A 27,641-nucleotide genomic window follows, 5' to 3' on the forward strand; every position below is an offset into this window, starting at 1 on the left:
GTAGTTGATTTGAAAAACATGCAAACTATGGAAAAAGGGAAATTAACCTTAAACTAGTAAGCTCAAACTTGTGAATTATATACTTTAAAAAGAGCACTAGAATATTTAACACAAAATAAAGGAACCATATATACTGATTGAAGGTATGCCTTTAGCGTAGTACATACCTTTAAAAATTTGGAAAGGAAAAAGATTACTTAATTCAAGAGGAAAAGGTTTAGTACATGAGGAACTTATTTCAGAGGTTTTAGAGGCATTAAAATTACCTAAAAGAGATAGCTATAGTACATATTAAGGAACCCCAAAAGGGAAAGACCCCAGAAATAAGAGGAAATAATTTGGCAGATGACGAAGCCAAGGATGCAGCAGAAAGTGGAGCTGAGTGAGTTATGTTAATATTAACTCCAAACAAGGAAAAACTGGAAATTCCAAAGTTTAGGGAAGCCGAGAAAAAAGAATTAAACAAGACAAGAAGTGAACAAGATAAATCAGGGAAATGGAAACTTCTTGATGGAAGACAATTACTTAATAAAATGTGCTTACTAGGAAAATATTAGAAGACATGCATCAGAAAACCCACTGGGGTACTCAAGCTTTGTGTGATCATTTTTTAAGGAACTATGGGTGCACTGGGATTTTTGGAGTAGCAAAGCAAGAAACTGAAAGATGCTTAATTTGCCAAAGGATAAATAAAAAGGTGATGAGAAAAACAACATTAGGAGGTCGTGAGTTAGCTCGTCGACCATTTCAAAGTATCTAAGCAGAAGTTTAGATTTGTTAGGCTCTGGATTTATTTGTAAAAAAACCCATTTAATCTAGAAGAAAGAGAATATGCCATAGGTTAGACAGGAGATTTTAGGAGAATAAAAATCTTTAAAGCATGAGAAACACCCGAGACAAAACAGGAAGAGAACAAGGGGAAATGAAAGGGAGGGGAACAAGAGGAAAAGTCAGAAAGAGAGTGGGATCCTCTGCAGCTCTTGCCCCCTCCGTTCGCGGCCGAGGCGCCTGTCCCGGGTCCCGGCTCGCTGCCCGCCTCAGCTCCGCCTGCCCCGGTTTCCATCCCAGGTGCGGGCTCACTGCCCAGGGCAGCTCCACCTGCCCCGGCGCTGGCGGTGAATTTGTGTGCCCTGCTCCCACTGCCCGGCCCGCGGCCGCTCTGCCGGCCATGCTGGGGAAGATGGGGGTTGCTCTGTCCTGCCGCGTGGGCCGAGGTCACCGCGCCGACCGCACCGAGGCCGGGTCCCAGCCATCCCATCCCCGGCTGCCCTGCCCGTGCCAGCTGCGCTGGGCACCGCCGCTGCTGCTGCCGGGGTCTCCCACCTGCCTTTTCTCTGCCGGGAGCTGCCGGATCAGCCGCCATAAGCCATGTGGGGGCTGCCCACGCTCCGGCTCGGTCTCCACGGGAAGATCCCCCTCTGCCGATTCCGGCAGCAGACCCTGCCCACACTCCCACCGAGCCTCGGCGGGATATCCTCCGTGCTCCAGCGTGGCTGCTCTGGGGGCTGCAGGGGGATCTCTGCATCCCCATGGATCTGCAGGGGGATCTCTGCATCCCCATGGATCTCTGCATCTGGCACCGCCGTTTTTGGAGGCACCAGGAATAGGCTGAGCTCTGCCTGAAGCTCTTCTCACATTCCCCACACCCTTCCCGGCACAGGGAGGCTTTTACCTCCTCACAGCTCCCCAGGCTGGGTTTGCAGCCCCTCCTCATGTGGGATCTCTGGGGCTTTTCCTCCCCATTGGATTCCTGCGCCGTGGAGCTGTTCCAAATGGCCTCTTCCACGAGGTTCTGTGGCAGGGCTTTGTTCTCCCTGGTCTCTGTCTGCAGCTCAGTGCGTGAGGGAGGAAGGACAAAGAGAGGAAGAGACAGGGAGAAGGGAAAAGGAAAAGGCAGGAGGAGAGGAAGGAACAAGAAGGAACAAGGGAGGAAGGAGATGGGAAAGGAACATAGATGGATGTAGGACAGAATGAGGAGAAGAAGGAGGGTGGACAAGGAGAAGATGGGATTTGCCTCCATGCCAGAGGGAAGGGGAAGGAGATCCCCCCAGTCCATCCCTGGCAGGATGGCGTTGGCAGTGAGGCTGTCCTGCAGCAATGCTGGGCTGGGAGATGGAGCAGCAGGGAGGGGAAAGGGGCAGTGATTCCTCCTGCCCTGCCTGGCTGTCCCAGTCTGGAGCGTCCTGGCGCTGCCGAGGCCCCTGGAGCGTCCGGCACTCAGGAGCCCGGAGCTCACGGCTGCTTTATAAAGCTGACAAAGTCGGCAGCATGGGTCTGGGTATGATCTCAGCAAACTGGGTTTATTGGTACAGGAACAGGGGACAGAGCTGAACAGGGTCCAGGCACAAAGACAGGGTGCAAGCTGAGGGCACAGGGGGTTTTTATATGGGGTAGTGAGGGTGGAGCTGAGGGTCAGGGTCCAATGGACATGGGGGAAAATGTGCAAAGGAGGGGTTAAGGGTCGGGACAGCTAATAGGGAAACAGGGGCAGAGTAATGCAGTAAACTGGGGCCAATGGAGGGACAGAGAGCTAGGGACTAATCAAAGATGGGTAATAGGGGTGAACTAGGGTAATTAAGCCAACAGGCCAATGGGGTAACATAACTTTCCAAAAATCAGCATGTGCCAGCAAAGATCTATAGGAGAAGCAAGCTTGTCACCATAACCTTGAAATCTATTCTTCTTATTAGGGACCAGTCCTACACGGGTGGGAGATTGAGACTCCCATGGGCCTCCACACCAGTGCATCTTCCTTTTCCTCGCAGCCTCCTTCTCCTCCGTCCAGACAAAGTTTAGGGTTGACAAATCCTGGCTTTGGGGGAAGAACAAGGGGTGAGCACCTTGGGTTTTGTGAGAAATGAGCCTCACTCTTTAGAATTTTTGAAAGTTTAATAAGGAATAATAAGGGACAAATCAGTAACAGCGCTGGGTGTTGGCAATGGCCAGAGGCACACCGGTTAACCACAGCAACTCTTCTTGTCTAGTTTCTCCATTGTATTGTTCAAATACATATTCATAATGATTATACATATTCAAACATTTCCTGGAACTCATTTACATGTTCCAGGAATTCTTTAGGTTGGTTTGACCCCCAACTTGCCTTTTTAGAGCACGTGCAGGAATCGTGGATTGCTGTTTTGAGGGTTGTGTGTCACTGCCTCACAAGGGCCCCTGTTCTGTGGTTTCAGCAGGTGACAGTTATTGACAGTGGAAGGGTCAGTGGCAGGGGCCTCATCACATCCCTTCCTTAGATGTTATCTGACCATGCAGACGCTTTTAGCTACTTCCACAAGTACTTTAAATGAACATTAGCTCTTTCACAAATATCTCTGAGTTGTTATTGTCAGTTAGTTACAAAAATAAAAGCATTAGTTATTATTTCACAACTACGGCTACTTCTGTAAAAGTTAACATTCTAATGCACAACACATGGCATCCACTTTAATATTTTGCAAAAGCCAAAACTATAATGTATGTTTTTCACACTGTCCACTAACTAAAATATCATCCATAAATGATGTTCTGAGGATATGAGCTATACACGGGCCAGGCATTGGCCACAAAGAGCTGACAAATTATACTATAGCAAAAGCAGTGAAAAGTGATTACAAACTGTACTATATCAAACTCATTGTGATTAAGAATGTTTTGCAGAAGTCAATACCTAATAGCAAAAGCCAGCACTACCTAGTTATTTATAACAAACCCAGGGCAGGTTTTTCCCTTGCATGGAGCACCTGGGCCTTCCCCGGGCCCCTTCTGCCCTCCTGCAGAGCCGGTGGCATTTTCCAGCACACACAGTTTGTAACCAAGAGCCGGGTGCAGCCGAGAAGGCTCCAAGCGCCTCCTTCCAGGCTGACTCTGCAGGTGCCGAGGCTGCTCTGGGCTCTGCCAGGGCTCTGCTGGGGCTCAGCTCTGGGCCAGGCTGGGCCCGCTCTCCCCTCACATTGCTCCGGGCAGCTGAGTCACAGCGGGAGAGGGAAGGGACACGTCAGGGGAGTTGAGGTTTAAGAGCGTTTTTATTCATAAAACTTTCATAACAAACAGGCTGCTCTAACTACCATAACTAACTAGCAATGCTAACTACCCTAACTAACTACCAGTGCTAACTACCATGACTAATAATTGTCCTAACTACTGTAACAAGAAGCTGTCCTCAAGTGCTTCATCTGCTCTGCTGCTCCCTCAGTTGCTTTGCTGCAGTGATCAGAGGGGTCAGGCTGGAGAGAGGCTTGGCTGATGATAAAAATGGGTGCTGCCCAAAGGATAAAAAATAAAGAAATGAACTGTTACTTTCCAGAGTCAAGTTCCTCACAGGCTCTGTTGCAACAGGACAAAGGGAAATGGTTTGAAAATCGAGGGAAGCAGGCTCAGATTAGATCTAAGGAAGAATTTTTTAACCGGGAGAGTGGGGAAACACTGACAGGAGGTGCCCAGAGATGTGGGAGGTGCCTCCTGCCTGGAAACATCCAAGCTCAGGTCAGGCAGGGCTCTGAGGCCCCTGAGCTGCTTGAAGATGTCCCTGCTCGCTGTGGGGCACCAGGTCCAGATGAGCTCGAAAGGAGCCTGCCAGGCCACAGCAGGCGAGGATTCTGCTCGCTCTGCGCGTGGAACGCAGCGAGGCTGGAGACTATCGGAGGGGGCCCCACAAGAAAACCCCTCCCTGGCGCTGCTGCTTCCCCTGCAGCCCTTGGCTCTCACCTGCAGCAGCTCCTGGGCAGCCCAGCGCCGCTCCTCGTCCGGCTCCAGGCTGCACTCGAGGAAGTCCCGCAGCAGAGCCGACAGGCGCCGGGGCTCCTGCAGCTGCGGGGTCCCGTTCTGCCGGATCAGAGCGCGAGCCTGCAGGGAAAGCAAACTCAGCGCTCTGCCAGCTTCCTTCACACCCACACGGGCTCACATCCACCCCGGGGCCTCAGCCCCAGCTCCAGGGCCACTTTCCTCCCTGCCAGAGATGCTGCTCAGAGCTCATTTTGCTATGCCAACCAAAAAACCCAAACCCTGGGGCTGCCACAGCCACTGCAACATCCAAATGATCTCGCCTTGAGAGCCAGTTTCATTGGCCGGCTTTGTTAGTAGGAACCTCCATCAGAAATAGCCCATTTTGCTTCTCCAAATATGGACACCAGCTTTACAGGCCATTTTCCAGAGTCACTGTGGTCTGCCTGTGTTATTTCAGAGGATTCTTCCATCAAGTGCATCTCTGCAGTGCCACTGACACTCAAGAAAATGCATTCCTGATGCCCCATCCCAGAAACTGCCAGGCAAGAAACAGGAGGTTTGTGATGCTGAAAGCTCAGGCTTGGTGACACAGAAAAAGTAGCTTGGACTAGGAAAGAAATATGTTAGACTATGGGGATGTTAAACCATCATCTTCCTGTTTTCAACAAGTTTCCCAGTGAGAAGAATCAGGGGAGATCATCTTGCAAAACCTCTTTTAGAAACTCCTGCAGAAATCTTGTTGGGTTTGGGGCTGGGATTTGGGGATGGTGTGGGGTTTTCTTGCAAGATAACATTAGAGCTGATGCACTTGCTTCATATTTCCAGGTCATCCTCTCAGCTAGAAGAGCTGCAACAACGAAAAGCCCAAAGCAAATTGTTGCTGGAGACTGCAGAACATTTGTCTGTGTGGAGGCACAAGTCCTCTGGGAATTCCCTTCCCATGTGCAGAAACCTCCAGCTGCTGCTCCCAGTGCAGGGTCCCCCTGTGCTCGCAGCCTCTGCAGCCACTGGAGAATTTGCCTCTTACCATGGCCGCCGTTTCCCTGAAGTAAGGAGGTTCTCCTTCCACCATCTCGATGGTCACAATGCCGAAGGACCAGATGTCCACCTTGGGGCCATAAGGAGATCTGGTCACAACTTCTGGGGCCATCCAGTGAGCAGTGCCCACCATGGAGCTGCGCTGGTCCTGCTCAGGGCTGAGCTGAGCGCAGAGGCCAAAATCAGCTGAGGACAGAAAGAAACCCTGTCAAAGGCAGCTGCAATGAGGAAACCAAGCACAAAGATTCCCCACGCTCAGTCTGAGAGTGCAGTAGTGAAGTCAGCTGGAAAAGCCCTCAGGGCTGTAGCCAAGGAAAGATGGAACTGGGCCCTTCAAGAAACCCTCAGCTTTCCTGCAGTGGCTTTTACTGATTCCCTCGGAGCTTTAGATTCCCACTGCTGCCCCTCTGGAAGGGCCATGGCCAGAGCAAAGGCACTGCTGGCCCCCTGTTCCTCTCCTGAGCTCTCTGCAGGGGCAGCCGCTCTCAGCTGGCAGCAGGGGCGGGGCAGTGCCCCCAGCAGCCCTTGTGGGGCTCTGGCCCTCCCTGGGAAGCAGCCCCAGCCCCGCAGCCCGGGAGCGCCGTGCCTGGCCAGGAACACCCACCCAGCCTGACAGAGCCGTCCATGCCCAGGAGGATGTTGGAGCTCTTCAGATCCCTGTGGATCACCCGGTTGGAATGGAGGAAATCCAGGCCCTGCAGACACTGAGAGAGAACAAGAAACACGAGGGCAAAAACCAATGGCTGGAATATATCACACCAGAAAGGACAGCTCAGAATTCTGCCAGCAGCAGCTTTGCTGTGACAGGCCAGGAGTGCAGTGCACACAAGCTCCAGGCAAACGGTTCAAGGCAAAGCTGAGAACAGCAAATCAAATCCAAAGCAGACAGAGAGTACCACAACAGCAGGAGAGAGAACAAGAACAGAGTAGAAGTGCAGTGATGCTGGCAAGCCGTTCACTGCAGAGGCTCTTTCTTCTCCAGCTCATAAAAACAACTCAGAAACAAAGCCCTGAGCATGGAGCCACTCCTGTTCTCACGCCCTCTTTGGAAGGACCATCGTGTCCCAGCCATGGGAGTGACAAGCAGGATCCCTCACCTCCCGACTGACAGCTGCCATCTCTCCTTCAGCCATGCGCGTCTGTCTGACAACGTCCCGCAAAGATCCTCCATCCATGTATTCCATCACCAGCCAGAGATCTCCATCCACAAGGAAGCTGGAAGAGGAAAGCAATGGCATGGAGATGAAAGTGCAGAGCTCAATTCCCCCATAGAAAAGCCTGGAGGGGAGTTTTGTTTCCAGGTCACTTGTCAGTGAGGACAGAATCAGATGGAGAGACATTCCTGCCAGGCTGCACAGCCCTTGGAATCTGCACAGTCTAAAGGGGAAGGAGACACCTGTGAGAAAGGAGAGGCCTTGGATGGCAAGCAGGTGAAAAATGCAGTTTAGCAACAGCCCAGATCAATGTGGAACCACAACCCTTGGCCCCAGCTGGTTCAGCTTCTGAACTCATCAGTTCCACCATTCCCTCCAGAACAAGGCAACACAACTGCCGGGGTTATCCAGGGGAGGAGGCCGTGCAGCACTTGGGACAAAAGCAGTCAGAAAACCTTTCAGAAAGTCCCTTCAGAAAACAGGCAAGGCCAGTGAAAAATGGGCAAATGAGGCATTTCTGGAAACAAAAACCCGATCTTCCTGGCATCTGTAGCAATGGAAAAGGGCTGGGAAGAAGAAGCCAAGGGAAATAATTTCTGCTGTGGTTTATCAGCACTTGCTGGGAGACACAGTAAACGGGGTCAACTTGAAGGAAAAACCAAAGCAAAGCAACAAAAGCACGTGGAGGGAGTGAACTGCCAGGCTGTTATTTTGGGAAGATGTGGCTGGGTCAGGCATTTTCAAAACAGGCTACAGACTCCTGATGCCAGGAAAGGTTAACGCAGGGCCCGGGCTCGGGATCAGAGCTGAATCACTCACCTGTCCAAAGAGTTGACAATGTTGGGGTTCTTCTTGTCCTTCAGGAGCAGGATCTCATTCACAGCTCGTTCCCTGTTCTGCCCTCTGAGACTCATTTTCTTGATGGCCACCTGAAGGGACATTGCAGCCTTGAACTGGAGGAGTCTGTGGCAGGAGGCCACAGCAAACACGGAGCGAGTCTTTGTGGAGCGACGGAGCCGGGCTGTGCCAAACTGCCTTGGGATGGGACACCAGAGCTCAGCAAGGGCCATTCCCACAGCCCATTCCTCTGCCAGCTGGGGGCTGCTTACAGGACACATGGCCAGAGACATTTGGCCTTGCAAGCTCTGCAGAAATGGTCCCTCAGCTGTCAGCCTCAAAGCTCTAACAACATTCTCTGCACCTACAGTCTTCTCAAATGGCCTCAACACTCCTACTATTATTATTCAAACCCATTTTGCAAGCAGGAGGTAATTCTGGTTCTGTGAAAACAAAGCAGAACAGCCAGGAACCCCTTAGCAATTCTATGGGATTTGGTCATGATTTCAGATCCAGCTGCTCTGTTTGGGATTGCACAACAAAGCAGACACGCAAACCCATTGCTCAGGTGATCCCTGTCACAGGCTGTCACTGACACCAGACCCAAACACAACTGCAGGATTAGGAGAGAGCTTTGCTCTGGATATCCATCTCCTCATTTCTCTCCCTCTCTCTCTGTGAACAGCTGAAGTAGGACTAAAACCCCAAATTGAGCCCAAGCAGGATCTCTCCCTAATTAGGCCTTGAGGTATCCTTTGAAGATGAAAGGCAGGATGGAAATAATAATAATGTTATACTTTAGCTAAGAATAGCTAAATAATGTTCCTGTCTAAGGTTGGGATGATAAATTTGGCCTCAGTCTCCAGCAGCTGATGCATTCACACTTTTAGATATGAAGGCCAAGTCAGCATGTCCTGCTCTGACAGACACCGCTGCCCTCCTTGCATTCCTTTGGCGCTTCAGAAGGACCAAGTCTGTCCCAGCTGTGCTCTGCAGGCTGACACTGCTCTGCCTTCAGAGGAGCAGCCCAGGCAGGAAAGCTCTGCTGGCCCCCAAAGCTGCAGCCACAGCTCCCAGCAGAGGGGAAAGCCCTGGAGAGCTGCCAGACGTGCTGGGCGTGTTGGCACTGACCTCTCCTCCAGTGGCCCTGTCGAGTCCTTTATAAACGGTTCCAAAAGCCCTGGAGACAAAACAGCAGAGAAGAAAGAAGCAGCGCTTTAGGCCCTGGCAGGGAAAGCCAGCCCAGACAGGAGATCTCTGCTGCCTGCAGCGTTCACAAACACCTGGGTGCATCGACCCTTCCAACAACAGCACAGCAGCCACCAGCCCTCTGCCATGCAAGGTGTGCAGGAGAAAACTGAAACCCAACATGAAGGAATTGGGCTGGAGCAAATCCCAAATGTCCACCCTGAATTGCTTTAGTTCAAAACCTGAGGTGAGAGATGGCTGTCTAAAGAACTGGAAAAGAATGCATTTCATCCTTTTCCATTTCCTGCCTAAGACCTGCAGGTTCCACAAGGGCCCTGCCATCAGGCAGGTGATGCTTTTTCCCCTAGAGTGCATCAGCTCTGTGTCTGTTACTGAATGGATGGGGTGTGCTACCTGTGCTAGAATAGACCACTTATTAGTTCATCTCTGGTTTCTGTTTCTAAACCATTAGGTTGATAATCCTGACCAGTGGATATTTTTTGAAGGAAAATATTTGAAAGAAATCTTCTTGAGAACTGTTTTCTGACAGTCACCACATGGTGAGTTGCTCTTTTAGGCAATCCAGTTCCAGGGACAGAAGATCTTCCAGGTCCTGCTCCTTGCTGCAGGCAGGACACTGCCAGCCTCAGGGGCCTTTGACGGCACCTTCTGACCACAATTATCAATTCTGATCAAGACTGAGAGACAGCAGGATGGTAGCCCAGTGTCTGAAGGTGCTTGGAGCTCTCCTGACTTCTCACTCGATCCTGCACCAGCACAACACCCGGCCCTGCTTGTGCAGCAGCAGCTGCCGTGCACTTACCCTTGGCCAATCTGCTCCAGTTCCAGGTATTTCTCGGCAGGCTCCTCCTCGCTCACGGTGTTCCCTGAAAGAAACCACGTGGAAGACGCTCCCTCCCAGAGTGAGACCCTGCCTTGCAGCAGAACCACAACCAGCCCCACTCCCTGGGGCCGTGAGCCCCTTGGTGTCAGCTGGGGAAGGACAAAAAATGGCTCGGTGACATTCAGCTGCAGAGCAACACTGGGTGCAGCTGATGCCCAGACACACACACAGCACCTGCTCGGGCACCCAGGAACAGAGCAGACGTACTCAGCTGCATCAGGCACCACTCCCCTCTCCCCTCTGGCTGCCCGGCTGTGCTGCTGTCAGAATGTTCAGCCCAGGATCCCACAGCGGAGGGAGGTTCATTGTCCTCTTCCCAAGCAGAGGGAGCTTCTCCATCCTCTTCCCAAAATGCTGCAGCTTCTCCATCCTCTTCCCAAAATGCTGGAGGTTCGCCATCCTCTTTCCAAGCCAGGGGATGTTTGCTGTCCACTTCCCATGCTGGGAGATGTTCACTCTCCTCTTCCCATGCCACAGGATGTCCTCCATCCTCATCCCACACTGGGAGATGTCCATTGTCCTCATCCCACTCCGTGGGAGCTTGGCCACTCTGGTCCCACACCAGGGGACATCCACCGTCCTCGTCCCAGGCCGGGAGATGTCCCCTGTCCTTGTCCCACCCCGCGGGAGCCTCGCCGTTGCATTCCCACCCCGCGGGATGTTCGCCCTCGTCTCCCAGAGCAGCGGGAAGTTCACTGTCATCTCCCGGCACTGAGGGAAGTTCACCATCGTCCCCCAGAGCAGCGGGAAGCTCACTGCTGTCTTCCTCCTTGTTGACCTCCTCTTCGGAAGCAGAGACAGCCCCAGGAGGTGCTGGTGCTGCTTCTGTGCCCTGTGGACAGACGGCAGCGTGAGGGACAGGAAGTTCTATCTCAGTTATCACCTTATTTATCCTCAGCTGCACATCCAGCTGCACTAAGCAGAAATGGGGTTTGGAGCTGTTCCAACTAACAATGGGCTACAGTCAACATTGCCACTTATTGTTGGGAATTCGATATTCCACCATGGCTAAAGCCAGCAAGCAATCCTCTGCCTGCAAAACCAGACCTGCAGCTCTTCAAAAACTCTTCAGCAGAAAAGGAGAAAACTGCCAGGGATCCCTTTGCTGCTGCTGCTGCTGCAGAGACACTGACAGGACCTTTCCTTCAGCCTCCCAGGCTGGCCCTCGACTGCCACATGCTGAGCTCACAACTTGCTGCACAATTCCAAACACCAAAGGTTCCTTTCCCACTCACCGAAGGAGGAGCTGCTCGGAATCCAGACATGAGGTGCCCTGCAATGGGAGAGGGAACATGAACCAGATGCTGTTAGGAGAAAAACTGCCAGTGCTGGGAAATGCCACGGAGCAAGGCAACCCCAAGAGAGCATTTTGCTTTCACTGCATCCCTCCAGGAGCCACAGTCCCTTCCCACAGCAAGCAAGAGAACAAGCACAAAATACTGGGCTGGGTCAGTTCTTGGCTGGAGCAGCAAAGGGAGGGAGTTCCAGGCTCAGATGGAACTGGCACAGACTCCCTGCTTGAGGGAACAGAACCCCCCAGGGCTCATTGCAGGTGCTGTGCACGCCCTGCTGGCTGCAGACACCCCCTTTTTCAGCTGCAGCTGCTGGCAGGAGCTCTCCCAAAGCAATGGTGTCTTCATGGCCATTTGGTTCCAAAGTCAACTCAGCTCCAGAGGAAGAACAGAAAGCACACAGCAAGCCCAAAGGCACAGATGCTGCACCGAGGGAAAACCTCAACTTACGTGCCAAGTGGGTTAAAAAATACCCCGAATAAGCCACAGAGTACAGAGTGCAAACTGCAGCAGCCACGTGCTGGATCATTTTGGCTGCGCTGCACACGCCTGCAGCCTGTAGCCCTGCAAGCACAGAAGGACAGGGCTGGGCTGGCTGCTGAGAATGCCTCGGGCAGGAAGATCCTCCGGCAGCGAGCCCAGAGCCACTCTGGGCACTGAGGCCTCCGTGTCCCACAGCAACGGGAACACCACGGGGACGTGGCGCTGTTCCTGTGACATCCCAGCAGCAGCTCACGCAGAAACCGCCTGGAAGGTTCTCCTGTGTCACAAAGGAGCACAAAGAACCCTCCCAGGGCACAGCCCATGGCCCAAAGGATGCAAGAGGAACTCGGAAAATGCAGCAAACAAGGACACCCCATAGCCCAGCCTGAACACTGAGGAGAACAAGGACAGGACCAAAGCAAAGGAAACGTGACCTTTAGTCACTGATAGTTCTGACTAAAAGCAGCAAGCCTTGTTCCATCTGGGATCTTTGTTCTAGTTCTAAAAACAAGCAAGGTCCTCCACTCTAAATACACAGAAGGCAGGAACTGGGGAGGAGGTGGGATTAGGAAGGAGGAGGAGGAGGAGGGAGAGAGGAAAAGGAGGAGCAGGAAGAGGAGGAGCAGGAGCAGGAAAAGGAGGAACAGGAGGTTCCAGTGCCCCCTGTGGCCGCAGCCACGGGACCATCGCCCCCACCTCGTCCTGCAGGTGAGCGGGGAGGGGGAGGTCGTCCCAAATCTGTCGGGGGGTCCCTGAGAGGGTTTTTTATTGGGGTGTGTTTGGAGCTCGCAGATTGTGGAATTGACCCCAAATATCATCTGGTGTCTCTGGGAGGTTTTTTTTTCTCTGTGTGTGTAGGTTTGGATTTTGCAGGAGCCCAAAGCTGAGCCCCTTGGGGGGATCTTTGGGGGCCCACGTGGCCATTGCCCAGTATGGGCAGGGGAGGACATTGGTCCTGGGGACCCCCGGGAGAGCAGAGGAGGGGAACCCCTGGGACCCCCAGAGTGGGGAGAGCAGAGAGGGGCGATCCCAGAGCTGGGGGACCCCGGCAGACTGGAAAGGGGGAGAGCCTGGAGAGGAGGGACCCCTGGGATCCCTGGGATCTCAGAGTAGAGCATCAGGGGAGAAGGGCCCCCATGGACCCCCAAAAGGCCCTGGATCATCCCTGAGCAGGACACCAGAGAATGGAGAAGCCCTGGAACCATTGGACCCCCATGATCCTAAGGAAAGGAAACCTCTAGAACCCCAAAAGTGGAGAAATCAGCAATAGGGAACTGCTGGGAGAGCTTTCTGGGGCTGAATCTTGACATTGTGGGGATTTTCATGGACAGAAGACTCCTGCTGACTTCTAGAGATGGACCTGGCCAGGAGGAGCCTCTACTCCAAGGCGCTCCCACCTTGGTTTCCCCAAACCAGGGTCTGTCATTCCCAAGCTGTGGCCAGATGGAGGAGGGGGAAAAGGCCCAGACATTCCGCACGAGGAGGGGCTGCAAACCCAGCCCAGGGAGCTGCAGGGAGGAAAGAGCCCCCCTGATCCAGGAAGGCGGCCTGAGATCCAGCCAGAGCTCAGAGCTGGTGGAGAAGCCTCATGGCAGGGAGAAGCCCCACAAATGCTTGGAATGTGGGAAGGGTTTCAGCTACAGCTCCACCCTGATGGAACACCTGAACATCCATACTGGGGAGAGGCCCTGGGAGTGTGGGGAATGTGGGAAGAGCTTCAGTGGGACCTCCGACCTCAGCAAGCACCACAAGATCCACACTGGGGAATGGCCCTAGGAGTGCTTGGAATGTCAGAAGAGCTTCAAATGGGATTCAGAGATCGTCACTCACCAGCACTTCCACACCAGGGAGAGGCCCTGTGAGTGTCCCGAGAGTGGGAAGAGCTTCGTGTGCTGCTCCAGCTCCATCCCCCATGGGAGGATCTGTGCTGGATGATCCCCAGTGACCCCCGTTGGGCAGAGCCCTGGTGACCCCTGTTCTGGGTGATCCCCGTTGGGTAGGGGGAAGGTGCTGGAGAGATTTCTTTCCCTTCTCCTTGTGCTGCTGTGATTTGGTTGGTAATAAACTCCCTCCCTGTGTCCAGGCTGGGTCTGTTGTGCCCGTGCCGGATTTGCTGAGGGATCTCTCCCGGTCCTTGTACTGACCCACGTCATTGTCGAAGTGCATGAACATTTGCCGGTTGTAGATGAACCTTACCTGTCCCCTGTTCCTGTACCAATAAACCCAGTTTGCTGCAGAGCATACACAGACTCATCCTGCCGACTTTGTCAGCTTTATAAAGCAGCCGTGAGCTCCGGGCTCCTGAGTGCCGGACGCTCCAAGGGCCTCGGCAGCGCCAGGACGCTCCAGACTGGGACAGCCAGGCAGGGCAGGAGGAATCACTGCCCCTTTTCCTTCCCTGCTGCTCCATCTCCCAGCCCAGCATTGCTGCAGGACAGCCTCACTGCCAACACCATCCTGCCAGGGATGGACTGGGGGGGATCTCCTTCCCCTTCCCTCTGGCATGGAGGCAAATCCCATCTTCTCCTTGTCCACCCTCCTTCTTCTCCTCATTCTGTCCTACATCCATCTATGTTCCTTTCCCATCTCCTTCCTCTCCTCCTGCCTTTTCCTTTTCCCTTCTCCCTGTCTCTTCCTCTCTTTGTCCTTCCTCCCTCACGCACTGAGCTGCAGACAGAGACCAGGGAGAACAAAGCCCTGCCACAGAACCTCGTGGAAGAGGCCATTTGGAACAGCTCCACGGCACAGGAATCCAATGGGGAGGAAAAGCCCCAGAGATCCCACATGAGGAGGGGCTGCCAACCCAGCCTGGGGAGCTGTGAGGAGGTAAAAGCTTCCCTGTGCCGGGAAGGGTGTGGGGAATGTGAGAAGAGCTTCAGGCAGAGCTCAGCCTATTCCTGGTGCCTCCAAAAACGGCGGTGCCAGATGCAGAGATCCATGGGGATGCAGAGATCCCCCTGCAGATCCATGGGGCTGCAGAGATCCCCCTGCAGATCCATGGGGATGCAGAGATCCCCCTGCAGCCCCCAGAGCAGCCACGCTGGAGCACGGAGGATATCCCGCCGAGGCTCGGTGGGAGTGTGGGCAGGGTCTGCTGCCGGAATCGGCAGAGGGGGATCTTCCCGTGGAGACCGAGCCGGAGCGTGGGCAGCCCCCACATGGCTTATGGCGGCTGATCCGGCAGCTCCCGGCAGAGAAAAGGCAGGTGGGAGACCCCGGCAGCAGCAGCGGCGGTGCCCAGCGCAGCTGGCACGGGCAGGGCAGCCGGGGATGGGATGGCTGGGACCCGGCCTCAGTGCGGTCGGCGCGGTGACCTCGGCCCACGCGGCAGGACAGAGCAACCCCCATCTTCCCCAGCATGGCCGGCAGAGCGGCCGCGGGCCGGGCAGTGGGAGCAGGGCACACAAATTCACCGCCAGCGCCGGGGCAGGTGGAGCTGCCCTGGGCAGTGAGCCCGCACCTGGGATGGAAACCGGGGCAGGCGGAGCTGAGGCGGGCAGCGAGCCGGGACCCGGGACAGGCGCCTCGGCCGCGAACGGAGGGGGCAAGAGCTGCAGAGGATCCCACTCTCTTTCTGACTTTTCCTCTTGTTCCCCTCCCTTTCATTTCCCCTTGTTCTCTTCCTGTTTTGTCTCGGGTGTTTCTCATGCTTTAAAGATTTTTATTCTCCTAAAATCTCCTGTCTAACCTATGGCATATTCTCTTTCTTCTAGATTAAATGGGTTTTTTTACAAATAAATCCAGAGCCTAACAAATCTAAACTTCTGCTTAGATACTTTGAAATGGTCGACGAGCTAACTCACGACCTCCTAATGTTGTTTTTCTCATCACCTTTTTATTTATCCTTTGGCAAATTAAGCATCTTTCAGTTTCTTGCTTTGCTACTCCAAAAATCCCAGTGCACCCATAGTTCCTTAAAAAATGATCACACAAAGCTTGAGTACCCCAGTGGGTTTTCTGATGCATGTCTTCTAATATTTTCCTAGTAAGCACATTTTATTAAGTAATTGTCTTCCATCAAGAAGTTTCCATTTCCCTGGTTTATCTTGTTCACTTCCTGTCTTGTTTAATTCTTTTTTCTCGGCTTCCCTAAACTTTGGAATTTCCAGTTTTTCCTTGTTTGGAGTTAATATTAACATAACTCACTCAGCTCCACTTTCTGCTGCATCCTTGGCTTCGTCATCTGCCAAATTATTTCCTCTTATTTCTGGGGTCTTTCCCTTTTGGGGTTCCTTAATATGTACTATAGCTATCTCTTTTAGGTAATTTTAATGCCTCTAAAACCTCTGAAATAAGTTCCTCATGTACTAAACCTTTTCCTCTTGAATTAAGTAATCTTTTTCCTTTCCAAATTTTTAAAGGTATGTACTACGCTAAAGGCATACCTTCAATCAGTATATATGGTTCCTTTATTTTGTGTTAAATATTCTAGTGCTCTTTTTAAAGTATATAATTCACAAGTTTGAGCTTACTAGTTTAAGGTTAATTTCCCTTTTTCCATAGTTTGCATGTTTTTCAAATCAACTACTACATACCCTGTACTTTCTCCTTTTGCAAGGAGTTGTATCTCTGTTACCTAACATAACTCCCAAAGGGCTATTTTTTTTTCTTTTTTTCTCCCTGTAATCCAACTTACTGGTTTTCTGTCTCATTTTTCAAGATCTTATCTATTCATCATCTGCCTCTGTTTTTCACTTTCACTAACAACCTAAATACCACTTTTCTTTCAACTACACACTTAAAAATAAAAAACCTTTTTCTCACACTACTTTCAGTGCAATCCACCTCCCTCCAAGGAGATATAGTGAAGCTTAAAATACACAATCTACATTACATATACTTTGATTTGTCTACATTCACTCGCTTCTATTTCTCATTCACTTCCACACATTCTTTCACACGCTCAGGACACAAAGTGGATCCCTGTTGACAGAGAATCGCGGCTCCCTGTGGCCCCCTCCCCTTGGCGTTGGCCTCTGGGTCTCAGTATCTCCCGGCCTCCTGGGAGGGCCCTGCCTCTGCTGCCTCCGGTGCCCGTTCACCTGTGAGGCTGATTTGTGTCACTCACACTCTTCAGCTACGGCCCCCTCACAGGCCCGGGGGGACAATGGCCCGTTTGCAGTCACACACATGCTCTGTCACAGCCCCCACATGCCCAGGAGAACAATGGCTTATTTGCAGGTCACACACACCTCTTTCCACAGCCCCCCCTTCCCACCTGCCCGGGAAGCTGAGGCTGATTTTGTGTGTGACTCACTCTCACACACACAACAACAATAAGGTACCTTTTACTTTCACATCACCTATTACAATTTTAGGTATTTCTGGCCAGTCCTGGTGCTATTGGATTTTCCTCAACCCAGCTGTGTTGTCCAACCCCAGATGCTCTTGGGTGTAGGAGCGTCGGGGGGTAGGACGGTCGGGACGGACGGAGACGAGAGATCTCTGCAGCCAGGCCCTGGAACTTGCGGTTTATTGCAAAGGGCCTGGGTGCAGGGCCCTGCTTGGAGCTGCCAGGCACAGCTCGGAGCAGGCCCGAGAGAAGAGAGGGGTAGAGAGGATGAGAGGGTGAGAGAGTAAAACGTAAGAGAGCAAAAGCGTAAGAGAGTAAGGTTCCCATTACACCACAATAAATCTTCTTTTGTGTCGAATGTTCTATTTCTCAACAGCCAATCTAGTCCAAGATGCACGTCCTATAGCATTTACATACAGCCTATAAGAATCATTACATTACCACACTGTGTTACATTTTAAACCGTAAAAACTCCTCTTTGGACCCCTTCTGCCAAGCTGGCAGGATCTGCTCTGACCCTTGGATCTGTCTGCAAACAGAGGGTATTGTTTCATTAAAAGGGGATTACCTTCAGTTGGGCCACACCATTGTTTTCCAGTTGTTCACTAACTGAGGTATCTCAAAGCTTGCTTTGATTTCAATCTTGCTTATAGTTTCTATATTGTCAAAATCTTTTGCCAGACAATCATATTTATAAGGCTTTCCTGTTTCATCTTCCCCAACACTTGGGCATTTTTTTATTTCTCAATCCACCTGTGTTGTCCAATCCCAGATGCTCTTGAGCATATTCTCAATCCGGCAGAATTTTGCTTTACCCTGAATGCTCTTGGAATATTAATCCCTCAGCCCAGCAGGTTTCAATTCTGGATGATCTTGGGCACTCTTATCCCTCAACCCAGCAGGTTTTTAGGAGCCCCTTTTGTCCCATTTGCTAGTGGATTGGGCTAGGAAACTCCTCTGCTCCCTTCCTCCGAGGGGTCCAGCCCCTCTCTGAGACCCAGTCCCAGTTACCCCGGGGGATTCTCTCACTCCTTTTAACATTCACTTTGTCTCTTTACTGGCCACTTACCGCGGAAAGTCAGAAACGCAGCATGGGAGACTCCAGCACTCACTTGGCAGGTCTGGCACAACCAGCCCGCCTCTCATTCACTCACATTCATCCCCCCTGAGAAATACTTACCAATCCCTTTTCCTTCCCATGTTCTTCGTGTACATTACTACTCTTAGGGGGCCAATTGCCGTGGTTGTAGGGAGCCTTTTTCCCTTGTCTTTGTTTTATTGTCTCCTTTTGTCCACCATAACCTGCGTCTGTCGGTCACCCCAGGGCAAACAGAGCGAGGCTGCTGAAGAGGGCAGGGGGCACCTTCCCCACTCTGACTCTCCTAAAGCACTGGCAGCGAGGTGTTGGTAACCATCCTCTGCTACCATAATTGTGAAAAACGCCAATCACTTGTTTTTAAACTTTTTAAGGTTTAATAGTAATAAAATGGTTATAAAAATAGTAATACAATTAGAGTAATAAAAATTTGGACAATTAGGATTTAGGACAATACAAGACAATGGAAACAAAGAGTTACAAATGGCTCGGGTACCTTTTCCTGGGCAAAGTAAGCCCAAAAAAGGACACACGTTAATAGAGGATTAACTGTGAAAAACCATAGCCCATTACATATTTGTACATCTCATACGTGATACATAAATTCCATTCCAACAAAGGATTCTGTCTGGTCAGTGTCAGCTTCTTCCTCTTCATCCTGATGGCATCTTCAGGGCTGAGCAAGGCAGGAACAAGTTCATTTCTTCTGATAATTGACCAATATAATATTCTTCTCTGAAAGATTTAGGTGTCCTGTGGCTGCTATCTGGTGTGAGTCCTCATTCCTTTTTTAAAAAACTATCCCACATACATAGTTTCTATTTTAACATTATGTTATAACCTAAAACTACATTTAACACACTACTTAAAAAAATTGTTACAGCAATTCCTAACATAACATGTATAATTCTCATTTTAATGTTTGTGAAAAGCCAATCATAGACATTTTTCACACGGGCTCTGTCAGCAGCAGTGGAAAGAGCAGCCTAAGAGCAGCGGCTCCAATTGCCTTCCTCCAAAAACCTGAGAGAGGGACAGAAAACTGAGAGAGGGCCGGCAACTGCGCCCAGCCCCTACCCCCAGCCTGAATCCTCCGGCATCTCTGCACCCTTCCCCCGTCCCCCCCCCTCCCCCGCTCCTGGGAAAACTCCCAAAAAAACAGAGGTCCCAAGCACCCAGCAATCAGCTCTCATCAGCAACTCAACCCTAACCCTAACCTTCTGACAGCTGCTAAGTTTTCTGCAAAATCATTCATTTCTCCAAGGACCCAAACCAAATCCTTAGAAGAAAATCTGGATCCTTCCATGTACAATCTGTATTTCCCAGGTGTTCCTTGCTCCTCGTCCCTGTGCTCAGGGTGCCCTCCCCAGCCCGTATCCCAGAGCCGGTCCCTGTCCTGCCGCAGTGTCCAAAGGCGCCCCCCGGCGGGCAGGGCCGGCAGCTCCACGGGGCCGGGCAGCGGCCGGGGCGTCCCGCAGCCTCCTGGGGGCCGGGGGCCACTGCCGGCCCTGCCCGGGGCTGGTGGGGTCAGGCAGCGCCCGGCGCTGAGCCCCGGCTGCCCCACAGCCCCGGCCCGGCCCCGCAGCTCCCCCCAGGCCCCCAGCCCGTGCTCCCGGTCCCGCACCTCTGCGCCCGCTGCTGCCGCTGCCCCCCACAGAGAAACCCCCTGAAACCCTGACCTCCTTGTTTTCCTCTCCTGGAAACCGGGGATACAAATGATCAGCTGGCAAATGTTGAGGATAAGACCCTGCTGAAAAACATCCCAGTCCTCAGTATTTTTCTCTTCCTTCTCTTTTCCATCATCCTTTTCCTTCCCACAAAGATTCCTTCTGCAGCTTTTTGCCTTAAGCATATTGCTGCACACTCCCCCTCACCCAGTCCCTTTGCAGCACACCAACACCATCCATGCCCTGTTCTCCAAATGCGAGGGGAATTTGGGGAGGTGGGAGTGGGGCAGCGCCAAGGCCGGGCCCCCCCGCGCTGTCCTGGCGGGAGCGGCTGCAGTGGGGACCGAGTGCGGGCGGGAGCGGCCGAGAGCCCAGCGCTGCCCCAGCCCGACCTGCCCCAGCTCCATCCCTGCCCCTGCCGTGGGATGCTGTGGGTCTGGGGGCAAGAGGGAGCCGGCAGCGGGTGCTGGGCCTGGGGCAGGAGGAGAAGGGAAGGAGAAGCAGGGTTGAGGAACAAAAGGGCCAAACGATGCCCGTGGGAGGAGAAGGTGGGATTGTGCAGGAGAAGGAGGAATAGCAGGAGGAAGAGGAGTGTGAGGAAGAGTGGGGACACCGGAGGAGGAACAGGAAGAGGAAGCAGCACAAGGTTCCACCTCTCCCTGTATCTGCAGCCTCTGACCCCAGCCCCAGGAGCGTTGCCCCCCCCACATGCAGCAGGTGACAGGGGATTGGGATCCACAATTTTCCCGGGGGTGAATCTTGGTGTTTCTGAGCTTTCTTGGGCTAATTGTTGGTGCTTTGTTTTTTTGTGGGGGCTGAATCTTTATATTTGGAGGGGGCTTTTGCTGAATGTTGATGTTTTGGAAGTTATTGATCTGTGTCTTGATGTTTGGAGGACTTTTGTGCTGAATTGTGGTGTTTTGGAGGTTCTTAGAGACACAAGATGCCCAATGACCTAATGAGATGAACTTGGGCAAGGAGGAACTCCCAGTCCAAGGCACTCTCATCTTGTTTTTTTCTCCAAACCAGGATTTTTCATTCCTAGGGCATGTCTGGATGGAGGTGGAGGAAAAGCCCTGGAGATTCCGCACGAGGAGGGGCTGCAAACCCAGCCCAGGGAGCTGCAGGGAGGAAAGAGCCCCCCCTGAGCCAGGAAGGCGGCCAGAGATCCAGCCAGATCTCAGAGCTGGTGGAGAAGCCTCATGGCAGGGAGAAGCCCCACAAGTGCTTGGAATGTGGGAAGGGTTTTAGTCGGAGCTTAGATCTGATCCAGCACCAGGTGATCCACACTGGGGAGCAGCCCTATGAGTGTGAGGAGTGTGGGAAGAGCTTCAGCCACAACTCTGTCCTGATCCAACACCAGAGGATCCACACTGGGGAAAAGCCCTTTGAGTGTGGGGAATGTGGGAAGAGCTTCAGGCAGAGGGGCCAGCTGATGCAACACAAGATGATCCACACTGGAGACCAGCCTTATGAATGTGGGGAATGTGGGATGAGCTTCTGCCAGAAGGGGAGCCTGATGCAACACCACAGGATCCACACTGGGGGAAAGCCCTGTGAGTGTGTGGAATGTGGGAAGAGCTTTAGATACAGCTCTGGCCTGAGGAAACATGAGAGGATCCACACTGGGGAAAAACCCTATGAGTGTGGGGAGTGTGGGAAGAGCTTCAGCATCAAGTGCCAGCTGACGGAACACCAGAAGATCCACACTGGGGAAACGCCCTTTGAGTGTGGGGAATGTGGGAGGAGCTTCAGAGGAAGCTCAGCATTGATTCGGCACCAGGTCATCCACACGGGGGAACGGCCCTACACCTGCTTGGAATGTGGGAAGAGCTATGGGTGGCACTTTGACCTGAGAAAACACCAGGGCACCCACACTGGGGAGAGGCCCTACAAGTGTCCCCAGTGTGGGAAGAGGTTTCACAGGAGCTCCGATCTTCTCAAACATCAGCGGAGTCACATCGAGGAGAGGCCCTTCCGCTGCCCTGACTGTGGGAAGGGCTTCAAGCAAAACTCCACCCTCACCCTGCACCGGTGCATCCACACCGGGGAGAGGCCCTACGAGTGTGGGGAGTGTGGGATGAGATTCTCATTGAGCTCAACTTTCACCCGACACCAACGGAGGCGCCACTAAGGGAAGCCCTGTGAGTGCCCCAAATGTGGGAAGAGCTTTGTGCGCTGCTCCAGCTCCATCCCCCATGAGAGGATCCGCATCGGATGATCCCCAGTGACCCCCGTTGGGCAGAGCCCTGATGATCCGTGGTCCTGGTGATCCAAGTTGGAAGGCATCTGGCTGGGGGGCTCCACATCTTCCTGGTTCTCTGAGGGTACCTAGATAAACCCAGAGGCAGGAACCTCCATCAGGACGCAGGCCTACAATGGGAATTCCTTGGGAAGAGCAGATTTGTTGAATTTCAATCCCATAAAATCTTTTGCATTCAATCCTATCTTCTGGTGACATCAAGGAGTACTGAATGGTCCCTGAGGTATATTCTGGGTTGACTATTTGGTGCTTGTATCCCCAGTCTGTTCTGTTTATGCTGAATAATAAGTTTTACACCTTCAAGACCTGTCCTGAGAGTGAAGGGGTAGAGAAGCAGCATGCAGTTTGTTTTCAGAAACTGCACTTGCTCCTCCACATTCCTGCTCTGGGACTGTGTTGTCTGCGGATGGACAGACAGCGGGACAGAGCTCTCCTTTGCTTTTAGTTAGTTTTAGCTAGCTGAACCAAACAAGTTCCTGAACTGTGGTGTTTTTTTCCCTTTTCTTTGGACCTGTTTAAACCTGCTCTGGCCTGAACACCAGAAGAGCACGGGCAGCTCACACCTGTGGCCCACCGGGCCGGGCCTGGGCCACGGCATTTCAAGCACCAGAGGGACTGATAAGGGACTGAGTGAGCTGAGCTACAGCCCACAGAGGGACTTGGTGAGTTTGTCTCTCTTTTAGAGCAGCAAGAGGTTTTACTGTTTTGTTATCTTTATTGAAAGATAAAAATATCCATTCCAGAATATGCAGTTGATCTTCCCAGTTATCACTTCATTGACACGGTATTCCACACGGTATTTCATGGTCCTTCAAAATAAACACTTGAACACCAACATAGGTATCTAATCTGTCAACAAATGTGTGTGGTAAGGCTAATTCAATTTCTTCTAGGGTCTTTGCTGCTGGGGTCAATTGCCTCTCATCAGTAGAGGAGGTGGTGCCTGACAGCAAATCATGCAATAGTTGCATCTGATGATTAGTTATGCCTAAATATGATCTAATCCAACCTATTAAACCAACCAATTTCTGTACATCAGTAGCAGTTTTAACATCAATGTCTAACTTCACAGGTTGAGGCATAACTTGAGTGTTAGTCACTAACATACCAGTATTTCCAAGGCATGTGTTCCTGCACTTTCTCTGGGGCAATGATCAGACCAAAAGCTTTCAAATTTGTTACAGCACATTGTTTAAGAGCTGATAACTGTTGTTTGTTATCAGATGCCAACAAGATATCATCCATGTAATGATAACAGCAGCAGTTATTAAATTGCTCCTGCACTTTTGACAAGACCTGTGCCACAAACCATTAACAAATAGTTGGCGAATTTTTCATGTCTTGGGGAAGTACCCTCCATTGATATCTTTTATTGGGTTCAGGGTTCAGCATGATTATGGAAGGCACAGTAAAAGCACATTTTTCTTTGTCTTGCCCAGCCAATGGAATAGTGAAGAAACAATCTTTCAGATCAATGACAACTATTTGCCATTCCTGTGGAATCATTGTAGGTGTAGGAAGGCCTGGTTGTAAAGCTCCCATTGTTGCCATTACAGCATTTATCTGCCGTAAATCATGTAAAAGTCTCCATTTTCCCGATTTCTTTTTTATTACAAAAACAGGGGTATTCCAGGAATATTTCAATATTTCCTGCTTGAAATTGTTCTGTGACTAATTCTTGCAGGGCAGTAAGCTTTTCGCTAGAAAGGGGCCAGTGGCCAGCCCAGGCAGGTTTATCTGTCAAGCATATCAAGGCTACAACTGGACGTTCATTGCCCTGCATCACAGTGGCCCCCATTAAAAATCCGTAGTAATTTTGACACCCCATTGAGATAAACAATGTCGTCCCCACAAACTTTGAGGAGCATCGGCAACATAGGGTCTGATGTTAGCTTGTTGGCCATCAGGATGTTTCACATTAATTACAATGGCTGACAGGCCACCTGTTGTAGCACCACCCAACTCCAGAAGTCCAAAACTTGCATGAGTGAGAGGCCATGATTGAGGCCAGCAAAGTCATGAGAGTATTGTGACATCTGATCCAGTATCAATCAAGGCTGTTACTGATATGGTTCCTGGATGACACCCACTGGCAGTGAGGATGCATGTCTTTTCTGAATGGTTCTCCGTAACTTTCTCAGCCCAGAACACTTGAGGTATCCCTGTTGATCCAAAACTTCCTGTGCCACGACTTCGGTCCACTGTATTCGGAACAGAACTCACGATAGGTACGAGTTGAGCAATGCAAGTTCCTTTCTGAATAGTGACAGGAGGGTCATCAATGGATACCATAGCATGAATCTGTCCTAAATAATTAGCATCAATAAGTCCTAGATGCACATGAATACCTCTAAGTGTAGTTCTTGATCTTCCCATCCAAAACGCACTCAATCCCCGTCCTATTGGACCATAGGCATCGAGGGGCACTTTGCACATTTCTTTTGTCAGAATGGTTACTGTGTCAGCGGTGGGTATATAAATCCCTGCAGACCCACTTGTTGCGCCTGAGTATTGTTCACAAATGTTTAGCTTTGCAGTGCTGGGGAGGCCCGCATTTGCTGCTGTGGTTCTTGGGGTATTTGTTTTCCCACATGCCCCTTTCCGCTCTTCTTCCTGTTTCCCTGCAACAGCTGACCATTTGCATGATATTTACTCCTGCATTGTTTAGCATAGTGCCCAAATTTAGCACAATGGTTGCACATAACGTTGCTGCTTGCATTTGATTTAGATGTTATTTTCTGGGTATTACACTGTGCCATTACTTGCCCTTGCTGTCCACAATTATAGCATTTTGATGAAGGTCTTAGAACTGCAGCAAGAGCTGCTATTTTATGGTCTACTGAACCAACTTTCAAGCAAGCAGTAATCATTTGAGGCAATGTGGGTTCCCCAGGTAAAGTGTCAATAATCTTTCTGCAGCCTGAGTTTGCATTTTCTTTAGCCAAATGTATACAGAATTTGTGTCGCAAAGATTCATCATCTACCTGTTTTTCAATGGCTGCAGCAAGCTCTTCCACAAATTGCAAAAATGGTTCTCTCATCCCTTGTTGTATAGTATCATATCTCTGTTTTGGAGCTGCCATTTCCATTGATTTAATTAAAGCACTCGTGCCAATTTGCTGAGCTTGTGCCAAAATTGAAGAATCCCACCTTGCCTGTGAATCTGGGCTAGCAAAAGGCCCAGTGCCCAGTAGGGCATCAACACCCACAGCATGATGAGGGTCGTGTTGAGGCAACTGCATATTTGTTACAGCTGTCTGCTCAGCCACTCGCCTCCAAGTTTCTTGAAATACACCGTATTGTACTGGCTGGAATGAAATAGTAGCAAGATGCATGATGTCATAAGGTGCAAGCATATCTGCATTAATTACACATATTAATTGCATTACCTCTGAGGAATTAATGCCATACTGAGCCACTTTGGATTGGAGATCTTGCACAACCTTCCAGACAAAGACGTGATGACTGTCATCCTGCCCTGTTCCAGGAGCTGCTTTAAAACCTGGAAAAGCCATAGGGTTATCACAGGCAACATTTGCATTAGCACTATTCTCCTGATGTACTCTTGGAGCACCTAATCTTTCTATCATGTTCCAATTCTTTTCTTCAGCTGCTTTCTTCCTAACAAATTCCCAAAACTCCTGAGTGTCCAGGTTTAGAGCAAATTTGGGAGAGAATCCCCCAAAGGAGCTCCAGTAGGAAAGCAGATCCAATCTGCTCTTCTCCCCCCAACTGGTCTGGGAGAAAATACCTCCTTGGAGAAAGGTGGAAAAAACCTGTCTATTAAACAACAAAACCTTAACAATATCAAACAATAAAATCTCTTGCCACTCCAAAAGAGATGACAAACTGAGAAAGTCCCTCCCCGGGTTGCGGCTCAGCTCACTCTGTCTCTGATCAGTCCCTCCGGTGCTGGAAATGTTGCAGGCCAGGCCCGGCCTGGTGGGCCACAGATGCAGCTGCCCGTGCTCCCCTGGGTGTTCAGTCCAGAGCGGGTTTCAAGAGCTCCAAGGAAAAGGGAAAAAAACAAAAGTCCCCACAGTAGGGAACTTCTTTGCCTCAGCTAGCTAAAACTGACTAAAAGCAAAAGAGAGCTCTGCCCCACTGTCAGTCCATCCGCAGACAACAACAGTCCAGGGGCAGAAATGTGGAGGAGTGAGTACGGTGTCTGAAAAAAACCTGCTGCTTCTTCTCTCCCGCTGCTTCACTCTCTGGAACAGTCTTAAAGGTGCTAAACTTATTATTCAACATAATATAAGGTGCAAAACTTATTATTCAACATAACATAATTGGGGATAAAAGCATCATATAGTCAACCCAGGACACTGAGGCTCTCAAGGAAGCCCAGTTACTTGACGTGGGGGCAAAGTCCATGGGGCAGTAGGGCTACAGCTATTAGAAGGTGAACTGTCAACAGTTCCCTGCCCCAACTCCGATGTTACTGCGGGCGACTCATCACTTGATTCACTGTCGCTGTCACTGTCAGGTAATGGAGGACATGACCTTGCAGATTGTTCATGCAGCTCAGAGGGGAGCGAAGGGGCAGATGGCTGGGCTAGAGCAGAGGGAAGCAGGGGGGCAGAAGACTGGGTTTCTCTCTCTGCTAAAGACATTTCAGCTACCTGGTGCAGTGGTGTGGTGTATACAGGCACCATCAGGAGCTGCTGCGCAGCTGTGACATAAAGAGGTTTAGGAGTCTGAGAAGGAAATACTATGGCAGTTTTCCCAGAAGCTTTGGCAGCTTTCCCAGAAGCTTTGGCATCCAGCCCAGAAGCTCTGGCAGCTTTCCTGGAAGCTTTGGTAGCCTGCCTGGTAACTTGCATGGCACCTGCACCTTCTTCAAGGATAGATTCACCAAGTTCCCCATCAGAGGCCCCCTCTGCCTCATCCCCTTCATCAGTTTCTGTTATCAACCCCGATTCTTCATCCACATCCTGCTCTGTTTGTTCTCGCTCTGTTTTCCATTCCTTTAATGCCTCAAAAAGCAATCCCCAGGTAACAGCTAGATTGACAAGTTTTATCTCCCACTCAGATGACTTCCTACAGTCTGTCCCCAACTTTTTCCCATGCTTTAACACTAAATGCTGTGTCGGGATCAGTGCCAAAATCCTGTGATTTAGCCCACAGCAATATACTACGAAGGGCATAGTCTGAAGTATTAATTCCCTTATTTCTTAACAAAACTTTCCATGTAGCCAAAACAGTCTCTTCTTCATTAGATAAATTATTTCTATTTTTACTAGTTGGTGGCTCACCTACTTCCAGGTGTCTTGATAGGAGAAAATCAGGTCTGGGCTTCCCTGTGGCTTCCACCCGCCATTCTCAGCTGCACCAACACCGCCTCCCCCACTACGTCCCAGTGAGTCATGGCTGCCAGTCTCTAGGAGCCCGTATGGGTCCAGATCAAGTATGTTCTTAAGGGTGTTGAATCACATCAGGGTCACCAGATGTCACTGTCAGGCCAGTCATGACACAAGGCAGAGACCACAAGCAGTCTCAGATGGCAACTCTTTATTATCGAACATGGCTGACCTTTTATACACTTTCTAATTGTTTATACTTCTTCTACCCTAACTATTGGCCACCATAAATCAACATAACATCATTGGTAATAAGTTACAGTGACTTCAACTGACTTTCTAAAAATACTTCATCCAGCTGCAAAGTTCTCTTCTTATCTTTCTTCAATTCCTTACTTTTCTTGGTC

The 27,641-nt window shown here is 50.9% G+C and overlaps 2 protein-coding genes across 2 annotated transcripts; one reads left to right on the top strand and one right to left on the bottom strand.

Moving 5' to 3' along the window:
• Positions 1–810: 810 nt before the first annotated feature.
• On the bottom strand, positions 811–21,864 carry LOC139585565 (serine/threonine-protein kinase PAK 3-like). The gene is given in 15 exon segments (XM_071418357.1): positions 811–815; positions 1,457–1,608; positions 1,647–1,792; positions 4,702–4,839; positions 5,747–5,943; positions 6,362–6,461; positions 6,855–6,972; positions 7,731–7,840; positions 8,880–8,928; positions 9,760–9,823; positions 10,015–10,672; positions 13,013–13,102; positions 13,446–13,466; positions 13,468–13,507; positions 21,824–21,864. Coding segments are annotated over 15 exon segments (1,929 nt in total).
• Positions 19,317–22,679, top strand: LOC139585537 (zinc finger protein 502-like). The gene has a single exon (XM_071418349.1). It carries the CDS (start codon positions 20,720–20,722, stop codon positions 21,803–21,805), a length of 1,086 nt encoding a protein of 361 aa, XP_071274450.1. The 5' UTR covers positions 19,317–20,719; the 3' UTR covers positions 21,806–22,679.
• Positions 22,680–27,641: the final 4,962 nt, after the last annotated feature.

Source organism: Agelaius tricolor, unplaced genomic scaffold (genome assembly GCF_023055355.1).
Source record: "Agelaius tricolor isolate 1412-34295 unplaced genomic scaffold, bAgeTri1.0.p SCAF_84, whole genome shotgun sequence".
Lineage (NCBI taxonomy): Eukaryota > Metazoa > Chordata > Aves > Passeriformes > Icteridae > Agelaius > Agelaius tricolor.

Coding starts and splice junctions, on each gene's coding strand:
- LOC139585537 (XM_071418349.1), top strand. CDS start 20,720: ATGTCTGGATGGAGGTGGAGGAAAAGCCCTGGAGATTCCGCACGAGGA.